The sequence below is a fragment of the Lethenteron reissneri genome, chromosome 24, assembly GCF_015708825.2.
Source record: "Lethenteron reissneri isolate LAM-NWPU_2019-01 chromosome 24, ASM1570882v1, whole genome shotgun sequence".
Classification (NCBI taxonomy): Eukaryota; Metazoa; Chordata; class Hyperoartia; order Petromyzontiformes; family Petromyzontidae; genus Lethenteron; species Lethenteron reissneri.
In genome coordinates, this window is record NC_083802.1 from 8,058,838 (window position 1) to 8,085,140 (window position 26,303).

A 26,303-nucleotide genomic window follows, 5' to 3' on the forward strand; every position below is an offset into this window, starting at 1 on the left:
GGCGTGACGACATGTTGGCTGACAAGAGGCGCGTGCGATTCAGGTCCCGAATTGTGACGTCGTCGTCTTGGCAGAATGACGTCATAAAGGGGTTCAGTGTAAGGAATGACGCAATAGATACTTTATTGTGAGAAGAAGGGCCATTGCCCGAAACGTCGCCTATTTTATATATTTTTTTCATTTTTAGGCCATAGCTTTATTGACGATTGTGTTGAGTAGGTTTTGTTGTTATTTGTGCTTTTGCACTACAGCCAACGCAACAGCAGCATCACCAAGTAGGCAAATAGTATGAACTTTAAATGGGCAATGTGCAGATAAGGTGTTGATTTTTACAATTGGAAACCAATTCAATAAATAATTGTTATATTATTTAAATTTAACGTAGACTTGGTATAATCATCGTTAGGTAATGTAGTCACTTCACTACACTTACTAATGTTAGTATCAAATTATATTTAAAATGATTTTACTTAAATTTTTTAAGTTATATAAATGGTACTTCAGTGTTTTAAAGTAATGTTTACATCAGCTATGGCTCCTTGCTGATCTCCAATGACAGCCCCGAGTCAGCGGTGGAAATTCCACGTTGACATGGTGGGGCCCAGTCTCTCCATACTACAAAAAACACCACTTTTGACTAAAAATGTTGTAACCATATATTTTTTATAACGACACAAAGAGAATAAAAAAACACATGTTTTAACACGAACTTTGTTCCGACAACCAATTATTTATTTTGTGTAAAATTTGACAATCTCACATATTAGCAGCAGAAGTAATACATTAATCACAAAATATCCAACTCATTTACAAAACCTTACTCACAAGCCACAACTATTATGATACATGTGTACGCACACACAGAGATATTGAGATAAATAACGGTTCCCCCCCCCCCCTATAGCTTCATAAAGGAACACTTAACGTGTATGCTTACATCTTAAAACCCTGGTGTCTCTCAGCCAAGTAGCCTACTTGCTATACTACCTTCTATAGGCACAACAATTTTATCATGTGGCTGGAGAAAACATGGTGTCTCATTCTCCATCATCATTATGACTTGGCCATTATGAACGCACTGTGGGAAGGACGAGACACCCAGTCCCCTATACAGGGCTTGAACTCAGGATTTCCAACAGTCCCAACTCAGTGTCACTGACACGGCCATTACGGACCTCCTTTATGAGATGGATACCCAGACCCAGGGATTGAACCCAGGTCATCAGTGATGCTTGGCTCGGTGTTCCTGACACAGCCATCATGAACCTCCTTCATGAGATGGACACCCAGACCCAGGGCTTGAACCCAGGTCCTCAGTGATGCTTGGCTCGGTGTTCCTGACACAGCCATCATGAACCTCCTTCATGAAATGGACACGCAGACCCAGGGCTTGAACTCATTCCCTCATGTTTATAATACTAACATGTCACATGTCTCATATTGAGTGACGCTAGTGCCATTTAGCGTTAAATACTGCTCTGTCCATATTAATTCACAAATAGTGTAACAGTCTACATTTGCTGTATATAAAGTACCACACATACACACGTCATTTAAACGAAGATATACCCAAGAAACAGCTCTTCTCTTATAGCCACACACCTCGGCTGTGTGTCCCAGGCACACAGGGGTTCTGAGCTTAATTGATCATCAGTCAAGGTCAATTAGCTGCTGGATGAAGGCCTCCCCAAGTCGCCACCACCACCTCTCACAATCCTGTGATGTTACAATGTAATCCATCTAGCATCGAGCTGATTTCATCACTCATTATCATAGCAAGTTCAATCATACATTATCTATTAACTCTGTAGACCATCTTTGAGTTTATTTCTATTACCCTCCATTCAAAAAAGCTGATAAGCGACAAATGCAGTCATGGTTACGGGATGTCTTCAAAATAAAAACTACCCACAAATATGTCAACGGTAATTTTAAATGGTTTGTAAAATACATTTGGTCCAATTTTTGGAGTCGCGACATGACAATCCAGTTCCAGTGACAGTTGGGTTTGAATTTTCAACACACTCATCAACAACACTGTCTTAAGCGGTGTATGTGCTATGAAGAAGGGCCATTGCCTCAAACGTCGCCGATTCTACGTTTTATTTTAACACCACAGTAATGTTGACAAATGTGTTGGGTTTGCATTTTTTGTGCTTGTGCACCACTGCCATTGCTGCAGTAGCAGCATCACAAAATAATTATTTTAATTTTTTTAAGTTTACTCTAAAAGCCACACCGTGAAAAGAAAAGTAGTAATCACTCGCTATTCTGTACCTTCCTTAAGACCGTTAATCCAATGCAAGTTTTTTCCTGCCCTACAAAGGGATAGTAATGAACAAATGATTACATATTGCCAATTAGACTGGGAGTCATAATTTCGGAACTTGCCAATCGCTCCGCAAAGTGGTTAAGCTTGCAAGGGCCGTGGCAAGTGTTAATCTGTGAACGTACGTTTGTGCAGTGGAGCGTCAAAAATCTGAACGCTGGTAATCCAGAACATTTGTAAATCCACTCTATAAGCACCTTCCAGAGAGCTGTCAGCAGATACACGATTATCACGAGTGGTAGTGTACCCATACTGATTAGGATTCCATATTGCTCACAGTCCCCATGCGCTCATATTTCTGAGTTTCCACAGTTTTTTTTAGCAAAGTAGCAAAATTCATCTGTACTGAACGAAAATGCATCCTGCATTGACTGATTTTTTTTCCCACAATTAAAATGCATATTTAAGTGTTATGAAGAAGAGCAATTGCCCGGAAATATGGCCTATTATATATGAAAAAAATATTTTAAGGTCTCACATAGTGTTGTTCACGAATTTGTCGAGTTTTTTTTAAAACGTTTCGTGCCATATTTGTTGACACTTGAGAAGTACCGTATCAAAAAATGTCATTATAATCTTCAACATGACTTTTATGGACAACGCATATGACCTTTAAGTCAACGATAACAATATGTTTAGCGGGTTGAATACAATGTTATAAATAATATAAATACGATAATATTACAACGATTTACGACTGTGTAGGTTTCCGCGCATGTATTGCGTTTTCGTGCTGAACCGTGCGTTGTTCGGCATCACAAAACCGACGTCTCGCTCCACGTTCTGGCAACTTCTTCAGTTCAGCTTCTTCAGCACGTGCAAAGAAACGTCGACATCACACCCAACAACACGCGGTGCACCCTGAAAACACATCGGAGAGCTGTCAGAGCTGCTTAGCGATCCCAGAATCTCTTTCTAAGGTTTATTTTTTTCACCCGGCAGCGTTATTGTGCTTCTTGAAACGGTGACAATAAGGTTGGAATGTTGTAAAAAGTTTGTTTATATCGCCAAATTAAAACCAGGACAGACACTTTAGTGATGCCATTAATGTCCCACGTGGGTCACTAACGAATCTTCGGACCCACGAGGGACAGTCCATGTCACACAACCGAGGTACGTAGCTACGAGTGAAGAGCCGTGTGGTGTTTGGGTTCGTAAATGATTTAGGTAACAACCGTTGATAGTTGCGGGACAGAACACTGAGCAGATGTATATCAAGAACAATAGTTATTATATGTGTATGTATATGACTGTATATGTCTAAGAGTACGGTAAATGTGTAGTAGTTTGCGTGTAAGTGTGTGAATATGAAGGACTTAATCTCACCAGGGTCTCTGCCCAGGTTTAGCTACCCAGATATTATGTCTACACCCAGCACACCAAATAGAGCTCTCACTACAGCTGTGGCTACTAGCCACGTGCATGCTCCAGTCTACCAGCGACCTGGAAAATATTCGTTGATAAATTAAGCCCCCCGTGTGCGTGTGATAGAGATATATATTTATGATGATTATCAGATGAAAACATTTTGTATTGTATTTTAAATAATTCTTCATATTTTTGGACCATTTACATGACGTTATATATCTATCTGCCTGCATGCTAACAACAGTGGTGTCAACTCAATGCCTTGTGACACCATTCAGTGATTTCAAATTAGATATGTCACTTCCGGTTCATCCGGTCAAACATAAACAAACCTTTTTATTGGATCTTCAGAAATTTCAAATCTACGCTTGATTTTCACATCCAAAACTCGGGAACCCGTCCCGAGTATACAAGCATACATATTCTGTAAATGTACGTATATCTATCTATATGTATGTAGGTATATGTGTACAGGTATGTGTATTGCATGTACGTGTATCTATGTAAGTATAATATTTGTGCCATTACTTCAGTGCACGGCTATCACAAAGGTGCTATGTTTCACAGATATATCTTGCAGTAGGTTCCCACTGAGGGGCGATGTTGCTATGTGTAATCTTAATTGAGTAATTGGCCAGGTTTTTTCTTCTTCAAATTTTGGCATACTTAGACGTTGACACCGGCACACAATGGCCTACTCATTTTTAATAACGTCAGGGGATCTTTATCATCGACTGCGCTATTTGTTTTGGTAAATACACCCGCAGTAATAACCAGGGCAGCCTGCCGCAATCGAACCGTAAACCTCTGCAACAAGCAGCAAACACTTTACCATTAGGCCATGCCACTGCCCACATATATGTGTGTGTGTGTAGGTATGTAGGTATATGTATTGTGTGTGTATGCGGGGGGGATCAAACTGTGCTGCTGGGATCTTGTCTGGAAGCGTAGCCGGACTCGTAGGAGGCCTGATCATTGGCTGCGTACATTGCTACACACACACACACAACAAAGACAAAGATCCCCCGTATAGCCTTTAGAAAACTGTTGGGGCAAGTCCTCTTAGCGGTCACCTATGAAGGCCGGCACGGCGCACAAGGGGCTGGGTGGCCAGCATCACGCCCGGCCGCCTTTGTCTCCCCAGTGGCGATGTTTACCCATCGTACCAGCTACTCAATTGAGGCTCAGTTGACCTAGGGGAGGCCCGGGACCAGTTTAGCTAATTGTCGACGCTAGCAGTCCATACAAAAATACTTAAAGGCATAAATTAGGATTTCAGCAGAAGGGGTAGGAGAATCATGGATACAAGAGATATGGAACAGATGAAATAAAGACATCCTACAAAGTTGAGAGACGTATGAAAAAGTTCTAGATCACAGAAAACAAATAATTTAATTTGATCATTGTATGTGCTATGAAGAAGGGTTATGACCCTAAACGTCACCTATTGTGTATTTATTCTCCTTTCGGGGCAGAGTTGTTGACGGGTGTGTTAAGATTTGTATTGACTTGGCCAACATCAAAGATAGTGCCAAGGTTACTTATATTTGTCGTAGGTGTATTTCCATAATTTCTTTCCAATAAAGACGTTGGTTTTAAAGAAGAAAATAAGTCGGAGAAATGTTTAACAGATCCAGGTTGAGACAGGGTTTAGGAAATTATAGCGAATTAAAATCATCAGAGCCAACGGCATCTAACAGTACGGTATCATCGACATATCACTGATGGCTAATGTTATAAAAACGACATTTCAAAATATTGACTTAAAGCTTTCGTGACTGCAGGAATTCATATTCTTGGGTCTTTCGGTAAAGTCACGTAGATAGGTTCAAAGAAAATAACCAAAATATAACAAAAAACTATGACGTTTCAATCGCAACACAAGCAGTCGTCTTCAGGGTCTAAGTAAAATCATCTCCTGCTCAAGTGAGTGAGCATTGATGCAGCACAGATGGTGGTGGAAGTTCCACATTCATATGGAGGGGGTGAGTCCATCCAAAGGACAACCACTTTTAACGGAAGTAGGTAATTATAAGAGCAGACAGAGGATACAGCCTCAAGGGATGCTGTGGCACTGGCATTTTGTCGAGGAAGAAACGTACCCCCGCATACCCCCAGTAAACATGCAGACGTGGGGCCAACCAAGAGGAGGTGAGTGTTCCACATATGCAAACATAGATGATGATGATGTGATGAGGAAAATTAGGAAGATGATGATGATGTGATGAGGAAAATTATGATGATGATGATGTGATGAGGAAAATTATGAAGATGATGATGATGATGGCGACGGCTATGCTAGGGATGGTGCTGCTGCTACAGCAGCTATTGATGTTATTGCTGCTACAGCTGCTGTTGTGAATACGAATACAGCCGCTAACGAGTATATTGTTTTTACTGCTACAGCTGCCAATGATGATACTGCTGCTGTTGCTCCAGCTGTTCATGATAATGGTGATCCTGTATGCTGTTACTGCTGCGGATGATGATGCTGCTGCTGATGATGAGGATGATGATGATACTGCTGACGATGTTGATTATGTTGAAGTTATCATCTCACCTGCCGGCTGATATCTGGGCAGGCTCGCCATCCTCCCTCCACCTCCTCCCGTTGCTGCTCCTCCTCCTCCACCTCCTCCTCCACCCACTCCGCCAGACCCCACAGGGGGCGGGGGGAGCATGGGGGGCAGGGACGGCAGCGGAGGGCTGGGGAGGCTCCCTTCCCTCGTGGGCACCGAGCTGTACACAGGGTAGGGCCCCCCCATTCGGGGGGGGGCTGCCCCCCCAGGACCCCCCATGCCGCCCCCTCCCCCCGGACACATTGCCATGGAGTGAGAGAGCACTGGAAGGAGAGAGGGGAGGGGAAGAAGAGGTGAGGGGTAGAGGTGAGGGCTGGGTTAGGGGTGGGGGCTGTGTGAGGGGTAGAGGTGAGGGCTGGGTTAGGGGTGGGGGCTGTGTGAGGGGTAGAGGTGGGGGCTGGGTTAGGGGTGGGGGCTGTGTGAGGGGTAGAGGTGGGGGCTGGGTTAGGGGTGGGGGCTGTGTGAGGGGTAGAGGTGGGGGCTGGGTTAGGGGTGGGGGCTGTGTGAGGGGTAGAGGTGGGGGCTGGGTTAGGGGTGGGGGCTGTGTGAGGGGTAGAGGTGGGGGCTGGGTTAGGGGTGGGGGCTGTGTGAGGGGTAGAGGTGGGGGCTGGGTTAGGGGTGGGGGCTGTGTGAGGGGTAGAGGTGGGGGCTGGGTTAGGGGTGGGGGCTGTGTGAGGGGTAGAGGTGGGGGCTGGGTTAGGGGTGGGGGCTGTGTGAGGGGTAGGGCTGGGGTGTGAGGGGTGGGGACTGTGTGAGGGGTAGAGGTGGGGGCTGGGTTAGGGGTGGGGGCTGTGTGAGGGGTAGAGGTGGGGGCTGTGTGAGGGGTAGAGGTGGGGGCTGGGTTAGAGGTAGAGGTGGGGGCTGGGTGAGGGGTAGAGGTGGGGGCTGGGTTAGAGGCGGGGGCTGGGTGAGGGGTAGAGGTGGGGGCTGGGGTAGAGGTGGGGGCTGTGTGAGGGGTAGAGGTGGGGGCTGGGTTAGAGGTAGAGGTGGGGGCTGGGTGAGGGGTAGAGGTGGGGGCTGGGTGAGGGGTAGAGGTGGGGGCTGGGTTAGAGGTAGAGGTGGGGGCTGGGTGAGGGGTAGAGGTGGGGGCTGGGTTAGAGGCGGGGGCTGGGTGAGGGGTAGAGGTGGGGGCTGGGTGAGGGGTAGAGGTGGGGGCTGGGTGAGGGGTAGAGGTGGGGGCTGGGTTAGGGGTGGGGGCTGGGTGAGGGGTAAAGGTGGGGGCTGTGTGAGGGGTGGAGGTGGGGGCTGGGTGAGGGGTGGAGGTGGGGGCTGGGTGAGGGTTAGAGGTGGGGGCTGGGTGAGGGTTAGAGGTGGGGGCTGGGTGAGGGGTAGAGACTGTGTGAGGGGTAGAGGTGACGAGGCTGTATCTGTAATAAAGTTATTTACTGAATGTGTTCGCATTCTGCTGCCTTTCTGTGGCCACTGGGGGAGCGAGCCGGCTTGGTTTGTGAACCCGGCCACTCACTCAGCCTTATGATGTCGACCCGCTCTCTCGCTCGCTTTCATTAGGGAGCCACGACTCTCTTCCACCGAGCCTCCCTCCAATCAATGTCGAGGTCGTGGTGTCCGTACAGAATGACAGACGCGCGGTCAATAGCGTCTCTTCGCTCACGTCCGATTTTGGTGCTTCACGAATCACTTGATAGTCGACCTAACGATGGCATCAGGATCCGTGTCATTGCCCGTTTCACAAATCGAGATGTGCTATGAAGAGGGGCCATTGCCCCAAAACGTTGCCGATTATATATATTTTTTTAAATCAACTTAAACGTAGCATTGTTGACTAATGTGTAGCGTATTTTGTAATTTGTGCTTTGTGCACCACACGCCTATGCAGTAGTCAGTATCGCATTGGCAGCGGTCGGGGTGTCCTACTCAATTACCTTTGTTGTAAGAGAAAAAAAACACGGTGATAAAACTTTATCGACTCGCCGAAAACGTTCATAAAAATATCCACGTTTACGATCACTTCCCTCTGGCCGGGAAAGGGTAGCCGGGAGGGGGACAATGATGTGGCACGAAGGAGCATGAAGGGCCGAGTCCACGGAGAGGCGTCGCAGATGTAGCATTGGGAACACGATTCGAGTCGTGCTCGAACAAGGCAGCACCGTTCCTCATTGCCAGTGGCCATGGGAACGCAGCATTAATTTGACTGTGGATTGGTATTCATATTCTTAGGTTTATTCGGTAAAGTCACGTAGGTAAAAAATTAAAATTAATAAAAGTAAAAGTACTTAATTAAAGTAAAATTTTATTAATTAAAATGTTTTACCTACGTGACTTTACCGGAAAAAACCTAAGAATATGAATCATTGCAGTCACGAAAGCTTCAAATCTAGAATTGTGGATTGGTAGTCAATGTAGAGCTCGTGTCAGGGGCTGTGAGAGAGTGAATGAGTGAGTGGGTGAGTGCATAATTGAGCAGGATGATTAGTGCAAGAGAGATGGTGATTCGTTGGGGTGAGTGTGTGAGTGCACGAGTGTGTGAGTGCGTGGGTGAATAAGTAAATGAGTGAGTGAGCAGTGGGTCACCGGGTCCGTATGAGATGTTCATCATCTGTCGGATGACGCAGCAGGAGCAGGAGAAGCAGCAGACCACGACACAGATCGCCACGAACAACAGCACCCCCGCCACCACGCCCGCTATTGTGGAGGGGCTGTCACATCAACATCAATACCATTAGTAGCGTCGTCCTCATCATCCCTTCACCTTTCCATTGATCTCTTCTTCCCCTTGCATCTCATCACCTCCCCGTATTATTTTTCATCATTGTATCTTAATTCTCCTCCCTGTCTCTACCCCCCACAATCAACTTTGTGCAAATCATTATATATCCGTTGTCCTCTCTGTTTTTCCAGGCTGTTTTAACACGTAGTAGGCTTTCGTGACCAATATTATTCATAATAAAGGCTTTTTAGGTTCGATCGCGTAAGTATCAATGTGTCGTAAACCTCCACCACCCGACACAGCCAACCAGTAAGGGATTTGTCGCGTAAACTAAACACGCCAATTAGTCACTAATTCAGCCCACCGGTGTGTTGGAGAGTAAATTTACAACATTCACAATTTGAGTAGTACGACGTTTCGCTGGTAATTACAACCAGCATCATCGAGCAATTTGCCAGAATAGTGAAGCAATCCACTTGCTTCCGGTCTTAAATAGAACAAGATAACGTCATCACTAAACCTGTATCTTTATCTGTATCACTTTAGCGGCCGTCCATAAATGACGTCACGCGAATTTGGACGATTTTTGACCCCCCCCCTCGTCACACGGCGTCACAAAAAGTCAGACCCCCCCCCCCTCAAATATGACGTCACAAAGCTCTGCCCCCCCCCCCAAAAAAAAACATGCTTCAAATCGCTTTAAACTATTGTCATTGTAGTGCGTATTTAATGTGGCGCTGCACTCTGATGTCGTAGGAGAAAACATAAAAAGTCTATTTAATTAAGTAGAACGTGCTTATATTTATTTAAAGTTGCGCATTTTGATGTGATGTCACATTTCTCAAACCCCCCCCCCTCGTCACACATCGTCACAAATGTCTGATCCCCCCCCCCCCCCAGGTGCGTGACGTCATTTATGGACGGCCCCTTACATGCATTCACATCTTGTTTCCCTGCATCCCCCACCCCTTATCGCCATTCACCTCCTTGTGCCTACCTATGCTTCCCTTCACCTCTGATCACTCCCCTGCGTCTCCCTTCTCCCCCTGCGCCTCGTCTCACCATCCCCTTCCCTCCCCTGTACCTCCCATCAGCTCCCTGTATCTCGCCATGCCTCTACGCGCCTTGCTGCATCTCCCATCTCCTTTCCATGTGAACCGTCGCCTTCCTGTGCCTCCACGTCTCCCGTCTCACATGTATGTGTGTGTGTGTTGAACTTCTTTTGCACCGTACGTAGCCAATCGTGCTAATCTGGGGTCACATTACTTCTCGACATCTCCCATCACCCCCTCATGACTTCTCATGTGTCTCCGTCCCTCCCCGTCTCCTCTCAACTCCGGGTTTCTATCCACGCGCCTCCGATAGGCATGGTTGGCTACACACCATGCGAAAGATGTTCAACATACATCAATAGATGACGCCTCAATCTTGATTTGAATAACGCCTCCTGCAGCCTCACCGTGCCTCTCCTCGCCCTCATCCCATACTTCCCCACTGACCTGCCCTCGCCACCACGTGCCTCCCCGTGTCTCTACCTGAGGCCCAGGATCTTGCACCAGCCCTGCTCGTGCCCATCGAGCTTCTGGATGTTGGCGGAGCAGCACATCCTGTCGTTGCACTCTCCGCAGCAGAACTCCTCCTGCGGGCACTCGATGGGCTCCACCCACAGCTCGGTGGAGTCGTAGTAGCCCAGGCATCCCTGCTCGGGGTCCACCACCTTCGGGGCACCTGCAGGACGGAGGAGAGAGTTCGAGGGGTCACGACAATGTTTGGGGTTTTTTTCTCTTTTCACACAGTTTGCTGAGCCCAGGTGCCCAAAGGCCAAAAACGTCAAACGGTCGGGAAACAAATGTAACTATCGAACGTGACACGGTCTGAACGGGTGAGGTTTTGGCCGAATCAGTACGTAGCCTAACCCCAAATATTAATTATGTAACCGCTATCAAAGTTGCAATATATAAGCGACATTATTATGAAAGCTTGGGAAAAGTAGACGGTGGGAGGAGGTTCACAGTGGAGCTGTGCGATTTAAGCGGAGAGGAAAGTAGTGCGACCTACTGTGGGCTGGTTGGAGAGTGTGGACGAGATGAAACAGCATGATTAGACCAAGTTCCCAACGTGGGTGGAAGAATCGGTGAGTGAAGGGTGCAGCCCTTCCAATTGCTCACCCACACCACTTTTGGTAGAAGGGCCTCCACCAGAGGAAGATCTAGAGAACCCCTCTAGAGAGTAGTTGGCCTACTCGTCCACGCTGGCCAGACATCTCGGTAACAGGCAGGAGTAGCCACACTTTACCCCAAGGCCGTAGCCATGGAGTCAACATTGGGGGGGACCAAATCTTCCAGGGGGTCTGGGGGTCCCCCCTCCAGAAAAAAAAATCTAAATTTGAAAACTAATTTCTTGCCTAAAATATAAAAAAATTCACTAACACATAGGATGGACTTTATTTTTTATTTTTTACAATAATGTCTAATGGTGTATTGTGTTACATTGCTCTGTTTTTCTTCTTTACCATTTCTTGTTTCATTGTTTTCAATGGCAGAGATTAGGGATTAATAAAGTACAACCATAACCACAATAATATAAACAGAAATCTATGCATTGTTACATGAAGTCAAGTCCAGATATTGTGGCCAAGGTTTAGCAAATTGTTGTTTTTATTTACATAGCATAGCAATGATTATTTTAAAATATTTTTTATAGCAATATACTGGGGGGGAAATTTTGAGCATATTTTTATATTGGGGGGGGGGGATGTGTCCCTTCCAATTGCTCACCCAATGTGTGTCCCCCCATATGTATTATAATTACGGCCTTGCTTTACCCCAGCATACGCGGCCTGCCAATCGACTGTGGTTCTTGAGTGCGGGTGTTCGTAAATCGGGAGTTCGTAAGTCGAGGACTGCACGTACACGTGGACACGAAGCGGGAGATTTTAGGAACTTGACAGACGTGATGATGATTATACAAAGCGGATTCTTCTACGATATTCTAAATAATAACGCAAAGCCATTTGTCAATCGCGTTGGGTCATGGGTTCTTTTTCGTGACAATACTTCACCACACTGGTCAGTGTCGGTTTGGTAAAGGTGGGTGAACCATTGTTGAATACTCTGTATAACAGAGTAACCAATACGCTTGGCTTTACGCATTGAACAGGGCCCCATCCTGAAAATGGAGTGCTCTTGCAAATAACATCTGGCACACCTGCAGAATTTGTTTAACAAACATCACCCTGCTGACTCGGGAATCAAGTCAAATTAAACCAGTCTAGAGTATGCTCGCTTAAACGTTTGCTGAATAGCATTGCTCCAAATTGTACCAAATCTAACAGATTAAAAATTATATCAATTTTATTTTACATTGCTGTACGTGGAGAGCCAAACGTCTGCTTACCGTGTCCTATGAAGCAGGGCCATTGTCTGAAACGTCGTCCAATATATATTTTAAAATGTTTTCCTTTTCGGGGCACAGTGTTCTTGACGAACGTGTTGCGTTTTAGTTGATAGGCTATTGGGGCATTGGGAGGTGTTGGAGTTGTCGGCAGAGAGGTTGAAATAGGGACGCATTAAGGGTGGCGCTGAACGTGGTCTTGGCGGTGGTGATGGAGGTGTTAGGAATTACGATTGTGATGGAGGTGATAGTGACGAGACAATGGTAAGTATTACAATTGTGGTGGCGGTAGTGACAATTCAAGTATTACCAATGATGGTGGTGGTGGTGATGGTATTGTTGTTGGTACCAGCGGTATCAAGATCGGCCTCTATGGAGGAGGCTCGTGAAGGACGCTACTCTGGGCACTTGGACGCAGTCGCCCTCCAACAACAGCGGAGGGCAGAGGAGCGATGCTCACAACAACGAGCGGAGTGCTGGGCGACTAAAATACAGCCAGTTGGTACAGCAGGGGGTACAGGTGGTGCATCTGCCAGTCGTCTCAGTCAGTCAAACCATGGCACCTGGGTCTGTCCCGTGACCTTCTGTCAGCGAGAATTGTCACACTGCACGTGGCTTCGGAGTGCACCTAGCCTGGTACAAGCGCCGTGGGGACGTCACCCCTACTTAGTGGCGAATGACCGCTGTTGTTGGTGAGACGATGATGATGGTGGTGGTGATTATTTTCGATGATGATGATAAAGCTAGTGGTTGGTGATAGTAGTGATGGTGGTGAGTGGGGGAGATTATTGTTTTAAAAAGATGGCATAACGTATTGAAATAATAATTATTTATATCACGAATACAATACCCTGTGTTATTATCGTGCGATCTTAGCCTGCCCAGGATTGTTGCAAATTATTTGAAAACGTGTGTACACAATGGATTACATGACTGTGCACACAATGAATTATATGAACGTGTGTACACAATGGATTACGTGACTATATCTACACAATGTATCGTCTGAACGTGTATATACACAATACATTATATGAAAGTCTGCACACAACGCATTCCGTGAATGTGTGTATCTGTGTGTATCTGCACAGGACATTGCGCGCACATAATGCATTATGAACGTATGCATGTGCACAATGCATTGTGTATGCGTGTATATAATGCGTTGTGTATCTGTGTAAACACAATGCATTGTATGTGTACAAAGTGCATTCTGTGTGCACAATTCGTTATGGTGAGGGTGTGTGTACGCAATATATTGTATGTGTGCACACAATACAATGCGTATGTGTGCACACAATGCATTGCGCATGTGTACACACTGCAATGTGAGTATACACAATGCATTGTGTGTGCATACAAACAATGCATTGTGTGTGCATACATATAAACAATGCATTGTCTGTGAATATGATGCATTGTGCGTGTGCGCACACAATGCATTGTGTGTGTGTACATAATGAATTATGTGTGTGTACACAATGCATTGTGTGTATGTGTGTGTGTGTACACAATGTGTGCCGTGTTGTGGGCGACAGTGGAGACGGAAACGTTTCTTACCAGACACGAGTCCTGCCAGAGACGAGACGAGGAGAGTAGCAGAGGCCAGCAGCAGCAGCAGCGGCCTCCCAGCCATGTGGATACGGGGAGAGACGGGGAGGAGAGAGGGATGAATGCGTGTATGGGGGGAGATGTGAGAGAGACGGGGAAAGAGGGATGCGTGGGTATTGGGAGATGTGAGCAAGACGGGGAAAGAGGGATGCGTGGGTATGGGGAGATGTGAGAGAGACGGGGGGAGAGGGATGCGTGGGTATGGGGAGATGTGAGAGGGGAAGGAGGGATGTGTGTGTGTGTAAAAGATGTGAGAGATACGGGAAGGAGAGAATGATGTGTGTGAGTGATGTGAGAGAAACGGGGAGGAGAGGGATGGGTGTGTGTGTATTGTGAGAGAGACGGGGATGGAAAGAGATGCGTGTGTGTGTGTGATGTGAGAGAGACGGGGAGGAGAGAGATGTGTACTAGAGATGGGGAGAGAAGGACGCGTGTGTGAGAGATGAGAGAGAGAGAGAGACGGGAGGTGGATGTTTGTTGGGAAGATGTAAGACAGATACGCGGAGAGAGGGGATGCGTTCGGCAGATGAGAGAGAGAGAGATGGACAGGAGGGTTGCTTTGGGAGGTGTTAGAGAGAAACGGGGAGAGCAGGAATATTTTGGTGTGAGAGATGCGGGGAGGTTGTGTTTGTGAGAAATAGTAGAAAGAGAGTGATGAAGGGATGTGTGTGCAGAGTAGAGAAGACGTAAGAGACGATAAGAGGGAGACGTGTGCGGGAGACTGGAAGAGACGACGCTGGAGACAGATGTGTATGTGTGTGAGAGATTTCTCTCTCTGTGTGTGTAGAGTGCAGCGGTTAGCGCGCTGCGCTAAGAACCTGGCGACCCGGGTTCGATTCTCGCTCACGGCCAACACCTAGTGCGGTGTGTGGTAAACATCGCCACTGGGGAAACAAAGGCGGTCAGGCGTGGTGCTGACCACCCGCTCTCTCGTGTGGCCGTGCTCGCCTTCATAGGTGCTCGCTGACAGCACTTGCCCTGATAGTCGACTTGCACTCATCTCCAGCGTGGTTCCAGATGTCTTGTGACCCCCATTTAATTCTCTAAAACGTAATCTTTATTTAAGGTAAGGGTTATTTAAAACAAAAATGAATATGCAAAGGAAAGAAATGGTAGGGGTCAATTATTTGGGGGGGTCACAAGCCGTCTGAACCACCCGATATAATGTCTTATCCGCAGCATTAGCTCCACAATCATTGTAACTTTTATATCTGTTGAGTAGACTCAGCAGAGTTGTATTGTTTTTGTTAGAATTACTTCGGCTGTATTTCTCGAGCCTTTTTTTTGTATTCTTCTTCAAAGTTGTATTTGTGGATTGTGTTACACTCTATCACATTATCTCTACTTTTAATATTTTTCACCTGGTATAAACTCATATTTCCCCAATACCGTTGGTTATTCACCAACCTTAATCTAAGATGTGTGGCAAGAAAAATCAATGGTAAAATCAATATATACGGAAACAGTACTCTACTTACATCTTTATATCATACCTATAAGTAGTAGAGAGATTTTATTTGCGTGTATGTTTGTACATGTATGTACATTTGGTTAAGCCACTGCTGGATGAGGGCATCCCCTGCAGTGTGGGTCGTGGGGGTTATTCAACCACTTTTGGCACATTGGGGGAGCATAGGATGATGCATTTGCCAGTCATCCCAGTCAGTCAATCCATGGCACCTGGGTCTGTCCCTTGACCTTCCTGGCAGCAGCGAGCCTTCGACACTTCACGTGGCCTCAAAGTGCACCTAGCCTGGCACAAGCGCCATGGTCACATCACCGCCACCTAGTGGTGGACGGTGGTTGTTGTTGATCTATTTCAGCACGCTGGACAGCGCGCATTCACGAAGGAGGGGTGGTGGGGGAATGGGGCATGATCATGGGAGCCATAGCGCTGTACAACAATGCATCTTGCTGCACTCCCCTCTGCTGTTTACGTAGCTCCCCAGCAGCCGCCTACAACGACCTGTTTCAGTCATCGTGGGTCACACGTCCAAGCGATATCAGATCTACTTTAATCTTCTTGGTTCTTTCGGTAAAGTCAAATGAGTACCTAGTGCGATGTCTACGTGACTTTACCGGAAGAACCAAGAAGATGAATCCCTGCAGTCACGAAAGCTTTAAATCGAGATCTACCTTAACTTAGTTTCTGAGATCTGACAAAGATTGGGTGTGCACACATTGGTTGATGTGGTCATGTTTGTGTTTAGTTGTATACATTATGTATGTGTCGGGATATACAGTGTATCTATGCATGCAGATGTAAATATGGATGTGATGGTGTGTAAAGTATATGGGGGGAGCGGTAGGATAGTCGTAAACGCGCTGTGCTACAAACCCGGCAACCCAAGTTCGATTCCCGCTCACAGCTAACACCAGTGACAGTCATGGGCTTTCCGGAGGTCGACTCAGCCTCAAATGAGTACCTAGTGCGATGTGTAAACATCGCCACAAGGGAGACAAAGGCGGCCGGGCGTGGTGCTGGCCACCCACCCCTCGTGCGCCGTGCCGGCCTTCACAGATACTCGCTAACAGAACTTGCCCCTACAGTCGATTCAAGACTCTACGGGATACCTTTGTCTCTGTTGTGTGTGTATAGGTGTGTAATGTGATTTAGTGGGGTTACTGCGGTGCAGTGATTCACAAAAGACACGATGAACCCGGCACCTGAGTTCGGATCACATCAGTGGAAAGTGAAATCTGATCCTTTGCTGCGCCACCTAAGTGATTTTCACGTGGTGTGAACATCACACCACCACACCATGTGGAAGTGACTTTCTCGTCTGAATAGGCAACACGGCAGAACCATTAGCGTTGTCGTGGAGAATACAGTATAAGTAACAAACCAAGCGCACAATATGCTGCTGAAATTATGTACTCCCAATGGTGTTGTGTGTCGATGATGAGATTTTATTTTTTTGTATGTTATCTCATCAGGTGGCGAGATGTGGCGCCATGGTGGCGAGATGTTAACTACCTCGCCTGGTACGCAGGAAGTAGTGGGTTCGATCCCAACCCTGACGCCTGATGTATATTTGGAGTTTACGGTGTCTCTTTCCCAATGGTCGCGTTAATTTTTCTCCGGGTCCTCCGTTTTTTTCCTCCACGTTTAGAATCAACATGAGTTTAGATTATTTGGCTGCTGTACATTTCCACGTGATAAGCCACTTCGTTCAGCTATAATTTGTGTGGCCAGGTCGCTTCTGAAAAATAGATATACAGTATAGCTCAATGGGCCTTACCTGGTAAAATAAAAAGTGTAGTTTCGTTTATGTTGAGAGACAGATGTATGTAGGTGGAAGAGTCTGCTTATACTTAGTAAAAGTTAATCACAATGGATTGTTCCTTTATATAAGGTCAATCCAAAAGATAATCAATTTCAATCGGCTGTAACATGGTAAAAAAATAAAGGACGTCAGCCCCAAGAAATTATATCGATGGGCTCTCACATGCTCGAATAAAGAAACACCTTTAATGGCCAGGGTGAATTTAACTCAATTGTCTCATGGTTAAAAGTGGTGAGTCATTTGAAAACTAACTTATTTAGAAATGTTTTTTGTGTGTGTGCTTAGTTTATTCCCCCGCACCTAGGGTTGGCTACATACGGTCTGCAAAGAGGAGTGGGACAACATCCCTCCTGAGATGTGTGCAAACCTGGTGGCCAACAACATGACTCAGCCACCAAGTACTAAGTCATGTTTTGCAGAGGGGTCAAATACTTATTTCCCTCATTAAAATGCAAATCAATATATAACATTTTTGACATGCGTGTTTCTGGATTTTGTTGGTGTTATTCTGTCTCTCACTGTTCAAATAAACCTACCATTAAAATTATAGAATGATCTTTTCTTTGTCAGTGGGCAAACGTACAAAATTAGCAGGGCATCAAATACATTTTTTCCCTCACTGTACATGCAATCACAATACATAAGAAATGGGCTTTCATACGATGGCAACGTGGTCACCCAGTTAACATGCCGTTGGCCCAATCGTTAGCACGTGGTTGGAAACTGTTGGGCCATCGTGGATCGAACGTTCCATGTTTACTGGAGCAGTCAGAAGATATTTCATTCCAATGGGGCACTCGTCTGATCGATATATAATGTAGTACATACCTCTTCTTGGTTCTTTCGGTAAAGTCACGTAGAATGGAAATAATAAAATAATAAAATAAAACATAATAAAATAATTCTCACGACGTTTCGGCCACAACGCAAGCAGCCGTCATCAGGTGAAGACCACGTCGTGAGAATTATTTTATTATGTTTTATTTTTTTATTTTTTTATTTCCATTCTACGTGACTTTACCGAAAGAACCAAGATGATTAATCCCTGCAGTCACGAAAGCTTTAAATCGAAATTTAGCACATACCTGTCAACCTATACGGTTTACCCCGTATTCTTGTACATGGAAAGTTGAGTTTTCAGGTTCATACGGCGTAACAGCCGTTTCAATGCGCGAAACAAAAACAATGTTTGTCTGTTTGTTTGTGTTTCTCCTTTGTGGTGGGACTTTTTAGGGTGAACTTGAGATTTGCAAGGGCACGGGATGACCAACAAGGTCTGAATTGGTCTGTAATAAGGTAGTACCCCAATACAATAACGCATTAATATGAAGTTGACGTGCCACTTTCGTTTTTTATCAATGTGAGGGGCCGTCCATAAATGACGTCACGCACCTGGGGGGGGGGGGGGGGTCAGACATTTGTGACGATGTGTGACGAGGGAGGGTGTTGAGAAATGTGACGTCACATCAAAATGCGCAATTTGAAATAAATATAGACAAGACGTTCTACTTAATTAAATATACTTTGTAATAAATGTTTTCTCCTACAACATCAGAGTGCAGCGCCACATTAAATACGCACTACAATGACAATAGTTTAAAGCGATTTGAAGCATGTTTTATTTGGGGGGTCAGAGCATTGTGACGTCATATTTTAGGGGGGTCTGATTTTTTGTGACGTCGTGTGACAAAGGCGGGGGGGGGTCAAAAATCGTCTAAAATCACGTGACGTCATTTATGGACGGCCCCTGACCGGTTTTCAGCAATCGTGAAAGCACCAATTACATAGCAACACAACTCTCCCTTCAAGTTGTGTTTGTATTGATCTATTCATCCATATATGCAAGTTATTTCGCGTGTGTCCCAGTAAAACAAGCAGACGGATAGACATACGTTCATTTTACCCGTTGAAACGTTTAAAAAAGGACGCAGATTTAAATGACTCGTGAAGTTCTTAAAGCAATAACTAAAAGCAAAGGACCACGTGCCCGGTCGCAATCGGATCTCGGCTGCCGAGATGTAAATGATGAGCATGGATGGGTGGAACGCCGTGCTTAACAGGTGTTATAGGCTTGGCGGGCAGCACGGGCCACTGCAACAACACCCCATTGTATTGTACAACAATACTCGCCACCTTTAGGGCATCCCGTTGTGTTTAATTTCCTTAACCATGTGGGAACTCAATGTGAAGAGCGCACCATGGGTGACCGAAACGAAACTAACTAAAAGTACTAAATCAGAGCAAAGTAAACCAAATGAAGTCAGCGGCGTGACAGCTCCCGGGCCAAAACAATGCCCACGACCCCTTCCAAAATTGTGGGGGAAATCCCTCATCCAGCAGTGGAGACAACGCGTTGCTGCACTGTACACGTACAGTACACCCCGAGCAATATGGCGCCTCTCAAGTCCCCTACACAAGATGGCGTCTAACCGGGTGGTGACGTCGCTCCACCGTGACGTCACGGGGTTAAGAGGTCAGCAGCGTTGTCGTGGGCGACGGTGAGCGCTGGGTCACGTGACGAGGATTCACCCCGCCCCTTTGCCCCGACACGTGGGGCGGGAGGATCATCGCCTCCAGCCGCTCTCACAGCTGCTGCTGTGGTGACAGCTACAGCTGCTGCTACTGATGCTCGTAGAGACGCTGCTGCTGCTGTGGTGGTGGTGACAGCTACAGCTGCTGCTGTGGTGGTGGTGACAGCTACAGCTGCTGCTGCTGTGGTGGTGACAGCTACAGCTGCTGCTGTTACAGCTGCTGCTACTACTGCTGCAGGTAGAGTCGCTGCTGCTGCTGCGGTGACAGCTGCAGGTAGAGTCGCCTGCTGCTGCTGCTGCTGTGGTGACAGCTACAGCTGCTGCTACTGCTGCTGGTAGAGTCGCTGCTGCTGCTGTGGTGACAGCTACAACTGCTGCTGTGGTGACAGCTGCAGGTAGAGTCGCCTGCTGCTGCTGCTGTGGTGACAGCTACAGCTGCTGCTGCTGCTACTGCTGCTGGTAGAGTCGCTGCTGCTGCTGTGGTGACAGCTACAACTGCTGCTGTGGTGACAGCTGCAGGTAGAGACGCCTGCTGCTGCTGCTGTGGTGACAGCTGCAGGTAGAGACGCCTGCTGCTGCTGCTGTGGTGACAGCTGCAGGTAGAGACGCCTGCTGCTGCTGCTGTGGTGACAGCTGCAGTTAGTTAGAGACGCCTGCTGCTGCTGCTGTGGTGACAGCTGCAGGTAGAGACGCCTGCTGCTGCTGCTGTGGTGACAGCTGCAGGTAGAGACGCCTGCTGCTGCTGCTGTGGTGACAGCTGCAGGTAGAGACGCCTGCTGCTGCTGCTGTGGTGACAGCTGCAGGTAGAGACGCCTGCTGCTGCTGCTGTGGTGACAGCTGCAGTTAGAGACGCCTGCTGCTGCTGCTGTGGTGACAGCTGCAGGTAGAGACGCCTGCTGCTGCTGCTGTGGTGGTGACAGCCGCAGGTAGAGACGCCTGCTGCTGCTGTGGTGACAGCTGCAGGTAGAGACGCCTGCTGCTGCTGCTGTGGTGGTGACAGCTGCTGGTAGAGACGCTGCTGCTGTGGTGGTGACAGCTGCAGCTACAGTTAGAGATACTGCTGCTCTTCCAGCTACAGCTACAGCTGCTGCAGCTGCTCCGTCTGCTGTTCAGTGACCCTGCTACGTGACACCACTGCATCGCCGTGCTCCGTCTGCTGCTGCTGCTGCCACACTGCCCTCGACTTCTCGGACTGCCGCCCAGAGCTGCCGTTCATGACTAGCGCGACCATTTGCTGCGACTGATGTGAGTTGTAGCCGAGTTATGATTCAAGCTGCTGCTGCTCCCACAGCTGCTGCTGCTGCTGCTACAGCTGTTTATCCCACAGCTGCTGCTGTTGTTGCAGCTGCTGCCCCCACATCTGCTGCTGCTGTTGTTGCAGCTGCTGCCCCCACATCTGCTGCTGCTGCTACAGCTGTTGCCCCCACTACTGCTGCCCCCACTACTGCTGCTGCTACAGCTGCTGCCCCCACTACTGCTGCTGCTACTGCCCCCACTACTGCTACTGCCCCCACTACAGCTGCTGCCCCCACTACTGCTGCTGCTACTGCCCCCACTACTGCTACTGCCCCCACTACTGCTGCTGCCCCCACTACAGCTGCTGCCCCCACTACAGCTGCTGCGCCCACTACTGCTGCTGCCCCCACTACTGCTGCTACAGCTGCTGCCCCCACTACTGCTGCTGCTACTGCCCCCACTACTGCTGCTGCCCCCACTACAGCTGCTGCCCCCACTACTGCTGCTGCCCCCACTACTGCTGCTACAGCTGCTGCCCCCACTACTGCTGCTACTGCTGCTACAGCTACTGCCCCCACTACTGTTGCCCCCACTACTGCTGCTGCTACAGCTGCTACAGCTGCTGCCCCACTACTACAGCTGCTACAGCTGCTGCCCCCACTATTGTTGCTGTTGCTGCTACAGCTGCTACAGCTACTGCCCCCACTACTGCTGCTACTGCTGCTGCTGCTGCCCCCACTACAGCTGCTGCTGTCACGGCCGTGGTTCAGCAGCGACAGCTCCCGAGGTTCCGCTCGTCAATTGCCGGTAAAGTGTCAACCCCGTGACTGACGTGCCACACGTAATACTGAACCTGCAACATACCACATTGTATATCCTGTACACTACATGATACTCTCTACATACAACGTGCACATAGACACACATACTATACCCACACCTTACACATGTATGTACACATGCTATACCTACAAAGATCCGCCCGTATAGCCTCAACAGACTGCTGGGGCAAGTGCTGTAAGCGAGTAGCAGCGCCTATGAAGGCCGGCGTTGTGGCACACGAGGGGGTGGGTGGCCAACACCACGCCCGGCCGTCTTTGTCTTACCCTGTCTTACCCCATTGGCCGCACTCATCCCCGTCTCGACTCAGTTGCCTGTCTCCGTGCCCTCCACTGGGTACCCATCGCCAGCAGGGTCACGTACAAGATCGCCTGCCTCTGCCACATGTGCCTGCCCCCCGTGCCTCTCTTCACTATTGACGACTTGCAGCTCAGCACACGGCAGATGCCTGCGCAGGGTCACTCACGACCTCCTCTTGATACCAAGATCCAGGATGGTCACGTCTGTGCGCCGCTTCTCGGTGGCTGCCCCAACAGTCTGGAAACGCTATCGCTCTGCACATTCGCAGCATCACCTCAATCGCCTCCTTCAAGAGACACTTACTAACTCACCTCTGCGACCACGCGCTTTTGAGTGACTCTGAGCTTGGCTCCGCGCCTCTTGAGTTGCGGCTGGCACGTCCGCAAATTTGCGCGCGTTACAAATTGCATTGTTACTATTTGTGTCGATGTTTACACACACCACACCAGATGTACTCATTTTGAGGCTGAGTCGACCTAGGGGATGCCCAGGACCGGTAATCGTGACTGGTGTTGGTGGCCGCGAGCGGGAGTCGAACCCGGGTCGGCCGGGTTCGGTGCGCAGTGTGCTCGCCACGCGTAGGGCGCACGACTTCACGCGGAGTTGGGATCGTGTTGAGAGATGTTTCTACTCTAGATTTGAAGCTTTCGTGACTGCAAGGATTCATATTCTTAGGTTTTTTTTCGGTAAAGTCACGTAGGTAAAAAATTAAAATTAATAAAAGTAAAATAAAAATAAAATAAAAATCACGACGTTTCGGAGGCAACACAAGCTTCCGTCTTCAGGTGGAACCGTCACAGCACGATAGCTGTATCAAGTGAGAGAAATTCAAAGAAAACAGTTTTTTTACCTACGTGACTTTACCGAAAAAACCTAAGAAGATGTTTCTATTCTCGCCGAGATGAGGTCGAGACGGGTTAGAACGAGGGAGATTAGGACGGCAGAGGTGGAGGGGGGGGTCTTGTGAGCCTGGACGTGAGCATGGCGGTGGGCAGAATCCTCCAGCGGAGACTCCATCCAGAGGAAGAGAAGTCTAGAAATCTGGAGCCAGCAGCAGCAGAGAGGGAGAGACCCCCAGTTGAGTTGACTTTAAAACAAAATAATAAGTGGAAAATTAATACATCGCCTTCACATATCTGTCCCTCCACGCATACAATTTTAAAAAATTATGTTTTATGCAGCTCATTGGAAACACGGTCTTCTGGGAGTGCATTATTTCAGAAGCACTGGCTCAAAACATGCACCCTCTTGGACGGTTTCAACATACGATGTATCATCAGCAGCCAGCCTTGCTTGAATTCACGCTCGTAAACTGATTTATTTTTATAAGCAATAATTTTATTTTTAAAATATGGATCGTAGTTCGACGTAATAGTATATACAACACAACATAACGACGAACATCTCATGTTCTCCATATAAGTTACATTCTTATATTCTTCACAACGAGAATGTAAGTAACTTTTATTAAAGAAAATAATTAAATTACATTCTCCACTGAGTGGAGGTTGACTGATGGTTTTGACACAAGTGCAGTTGAGTGAGTTGAAATGGGAGAGGTACGGGCATTGGCAAGTCCTTGCAGTGAGGACTTCAGTTTTGGAAGTGTTTAGCTGCAGACCACTACCAAGGCCGGATGTGAAAGCAGGCCATGGGATTGGGTTTGTGTAATCGATGCAAACGAAGACCTAGTAGGAGTCACCAGCATAGCAATCGTGGTTGGTGTTGAACCTGGAGATGACTCTGCCACGTTGGAGGGGATGGATTGAGAAAAGCTACGGTGGGAATCTTGTGGAACAACTTAACGTCTTCTTGGTTCTTTCGGTAAAGTCATGTAGAAGAGAAATAATAAAATAATAAAAATAAAACATAATAAAATACAATTCTCACGACGTTTCGGCCACAACGCAAGCAGCCGTCTTCAGGTGAAGAACAGGTCTGTCGGAAAGACAGCTGCCTCAGGTGGCCGAAACGTCGTGAGAATTGTATTTTATTATGTTTTATTTTTATTATTTTATTATTTCCCTTCTACGTGACTTTACCGAAAGAACCAAGAAGATGAATCCCTGCAGTCACGAAAGCTTTAAATCGAAACTTAATAACGATTTCTGAGAAGCAAATAGTCCATGTATGAAAGCACAGTTTTAAGAGATGAGAGCAGAACCAGGGGAGAAGTGTGCCTGCTGGAGACACGCACATAGCTACGGAGGTGCTCAAGAGGTATGGAGTTGTCGATGGTGTCAAAAGCAGTAGTTGAGAAGGGAGAGAACTCCATGGTCAGAAGAGAGTAGACCACTGATCATACACTGAAGGGCAGTCTTTGTAGAATGGTCTTGGCAGACATGCGCGGCCCCCACCCGGGCAGCTCTTGTCTATAAAGTTTTTGTCGTTGTTATTGTTGTTGTTGTGGCCGTGGCTTAACCCAGATCTACATTGTTGTTGTTGTCGCCGTGGCCCGACACAGATCTACATTGGGCTGGGCCGTTAAGACCGTGGAGATATTTGTAAAGGAATACAATATAACACCCTCTCTGTATTCTACAAGGCAGCGGCAGGTAAAGATTCGGGGGGAAATTCAGACAGAGGTTTGGATCCGGTGAGGATTTTCTTTTCAGGATTAGAATGACAGTAGCAGGTCTTGAGAGCCAAGCGGAGAACATCCCCAGAGGAGATTAAGGTATCGACAAAGTCTGTGATGTACGGTGGGAAGGGTGGCCATGTAGTAAGGGAAGCATTCAGTGGACAGGAGATCAAGGGTGGAAGAATATTGCTTTAAGTGGGAGATAATGGCAGTGATGTTGTGGAAGTTGACATGTTGGGGCATGTCGAGTGGAGGTCATAGGTGGAAAAAACCCGATTTTTCCAGCGGCAGGCATCGGGTTTTTTCTTTAATACAATTAAACCCAGATTGTAAAAAACCCGACTGTGCCACCCTTGGTGGGGGTGGTGGGGGGAGACAGGAGGCAGACATAAAACAGGAGAAGCAGAATCAGATCCCGGGACACCGCTTCTAATTGTCTTGGTATTATGGATGGATTCATGGAGATAGCTGGGTGGATGAGATATAGGTGATAATGGGGTGCTGAAAGAGTCGTTTTTGGTTACCAGTGCATCATGCCATCGTGTTTGAGTTTAACTCTAATTGACTAATGAGATTTGATAAGAGCCTTTCAGATCTAGTATTGAACTTCCAAACTGTATTTGTGTCAGAGGCTTTCCAATGACTCAATTTGGGGAAGGCAGGGTTGAACCAGCAGGGACATGGGGGTTTGAGAATGAGTCTTCAGAGGGGCGAGATCAATCAGAGCCAGTGGATGGGATAGTGTTCGAGTGCTCAACAGAGCCGTTCTATGGATACATGAAACAGGTGGGCATAATGTGGGAGCAGGGTGGTAGAATATCCGAGACCACACACGAACAAACCACACGTACACATGCTTGCATATTCGGTATCTATGTACCTACCGTACATACACAGATACACACAGACGAATGCACAAACATACGCGGACACGTACACACAGCACACGGTCATTAAGTGTTGAGTCAACACAAAGACAAAGATCCCCCGTATAGCCTGGGACAAGTGCTGTTAGCGAGCATCTATGGAGGCCGGCACGGCACACGTCAACATACACACACGTGGAGTCTGGGAGGGGATCCCACCGACCATGTTCATGAATGTCAACGGATGACTCAGGCAGATAAAATCCCAGTGGCGGGTTTGTCGATCTGCCGAAAAACCTGCCACGCCCATGAGTCGACCGCTGATCTCCCGACATACAAGATCAAATCTGCGGATTAGCCGAGCTTATTTGTGAGGTCTTGGGGGAGGAGAAACCCTACCCCCAGCAACATAAGGCGGGCAAGAGAGAAACTGAACAGCAGAAGTTGTGGTGACTTAAAAGTATGGAAGAAGTATCCACCTCCTGTGAGTGGCTGGCTGATGTTGCCCTCTGCAAACGAGATGCAAGGAGTATATCTGGAGTCTGAGATCAAGTAAAGTATCGGAGCATGGATGACCTCAAAGCGAACTGCTGAGGCTGGAGAATGTGTGTAGGTTGCCTTACATGACCTCACCACAACTGCTTGGACCACATGGCAGGTTCTCTCTCCTCTGTGTACCGAGAAAGGTGCTGGCTTAGAATAATTCAACATCGT

The 26,303-nt window shown here is 47.5% G+C and overlaps 1 protein-coding gene across 1 annotated transcript; it reads right to left on the reverse strand.

Annotated features, from left to right (window-relative positions):
* Nucleotides 1-719: 719 nt before the first annotated feature.
* LOC133346497 (protein shisa-4-like) lies at nt 720-14,763 on the reverse strand. Its single transcript, XM_061558114.1, has 5 exons — nt 13,898-14,763; nt 10,480-10,672; nt 8,809-8,933; nt 6,258-6,539; nt 720-4,688 (listed from the first exon to the last, which is right to left on the reverse strand). The coding sequence occupies exons 1-5, from the start codon at nt 13,971-13,973 to the stop codon at nt 4,612-4,614; spliced, it is 753 nt and encodes a 250-aa protein (XP_061414098.1). The 5' UTR covers nt 13,974-14,763; the 3' UTR covers nt 720-4,611.
* Between the last annotated feature and the right edge of the window lie 11,540 nt (nt 14,764-26,303).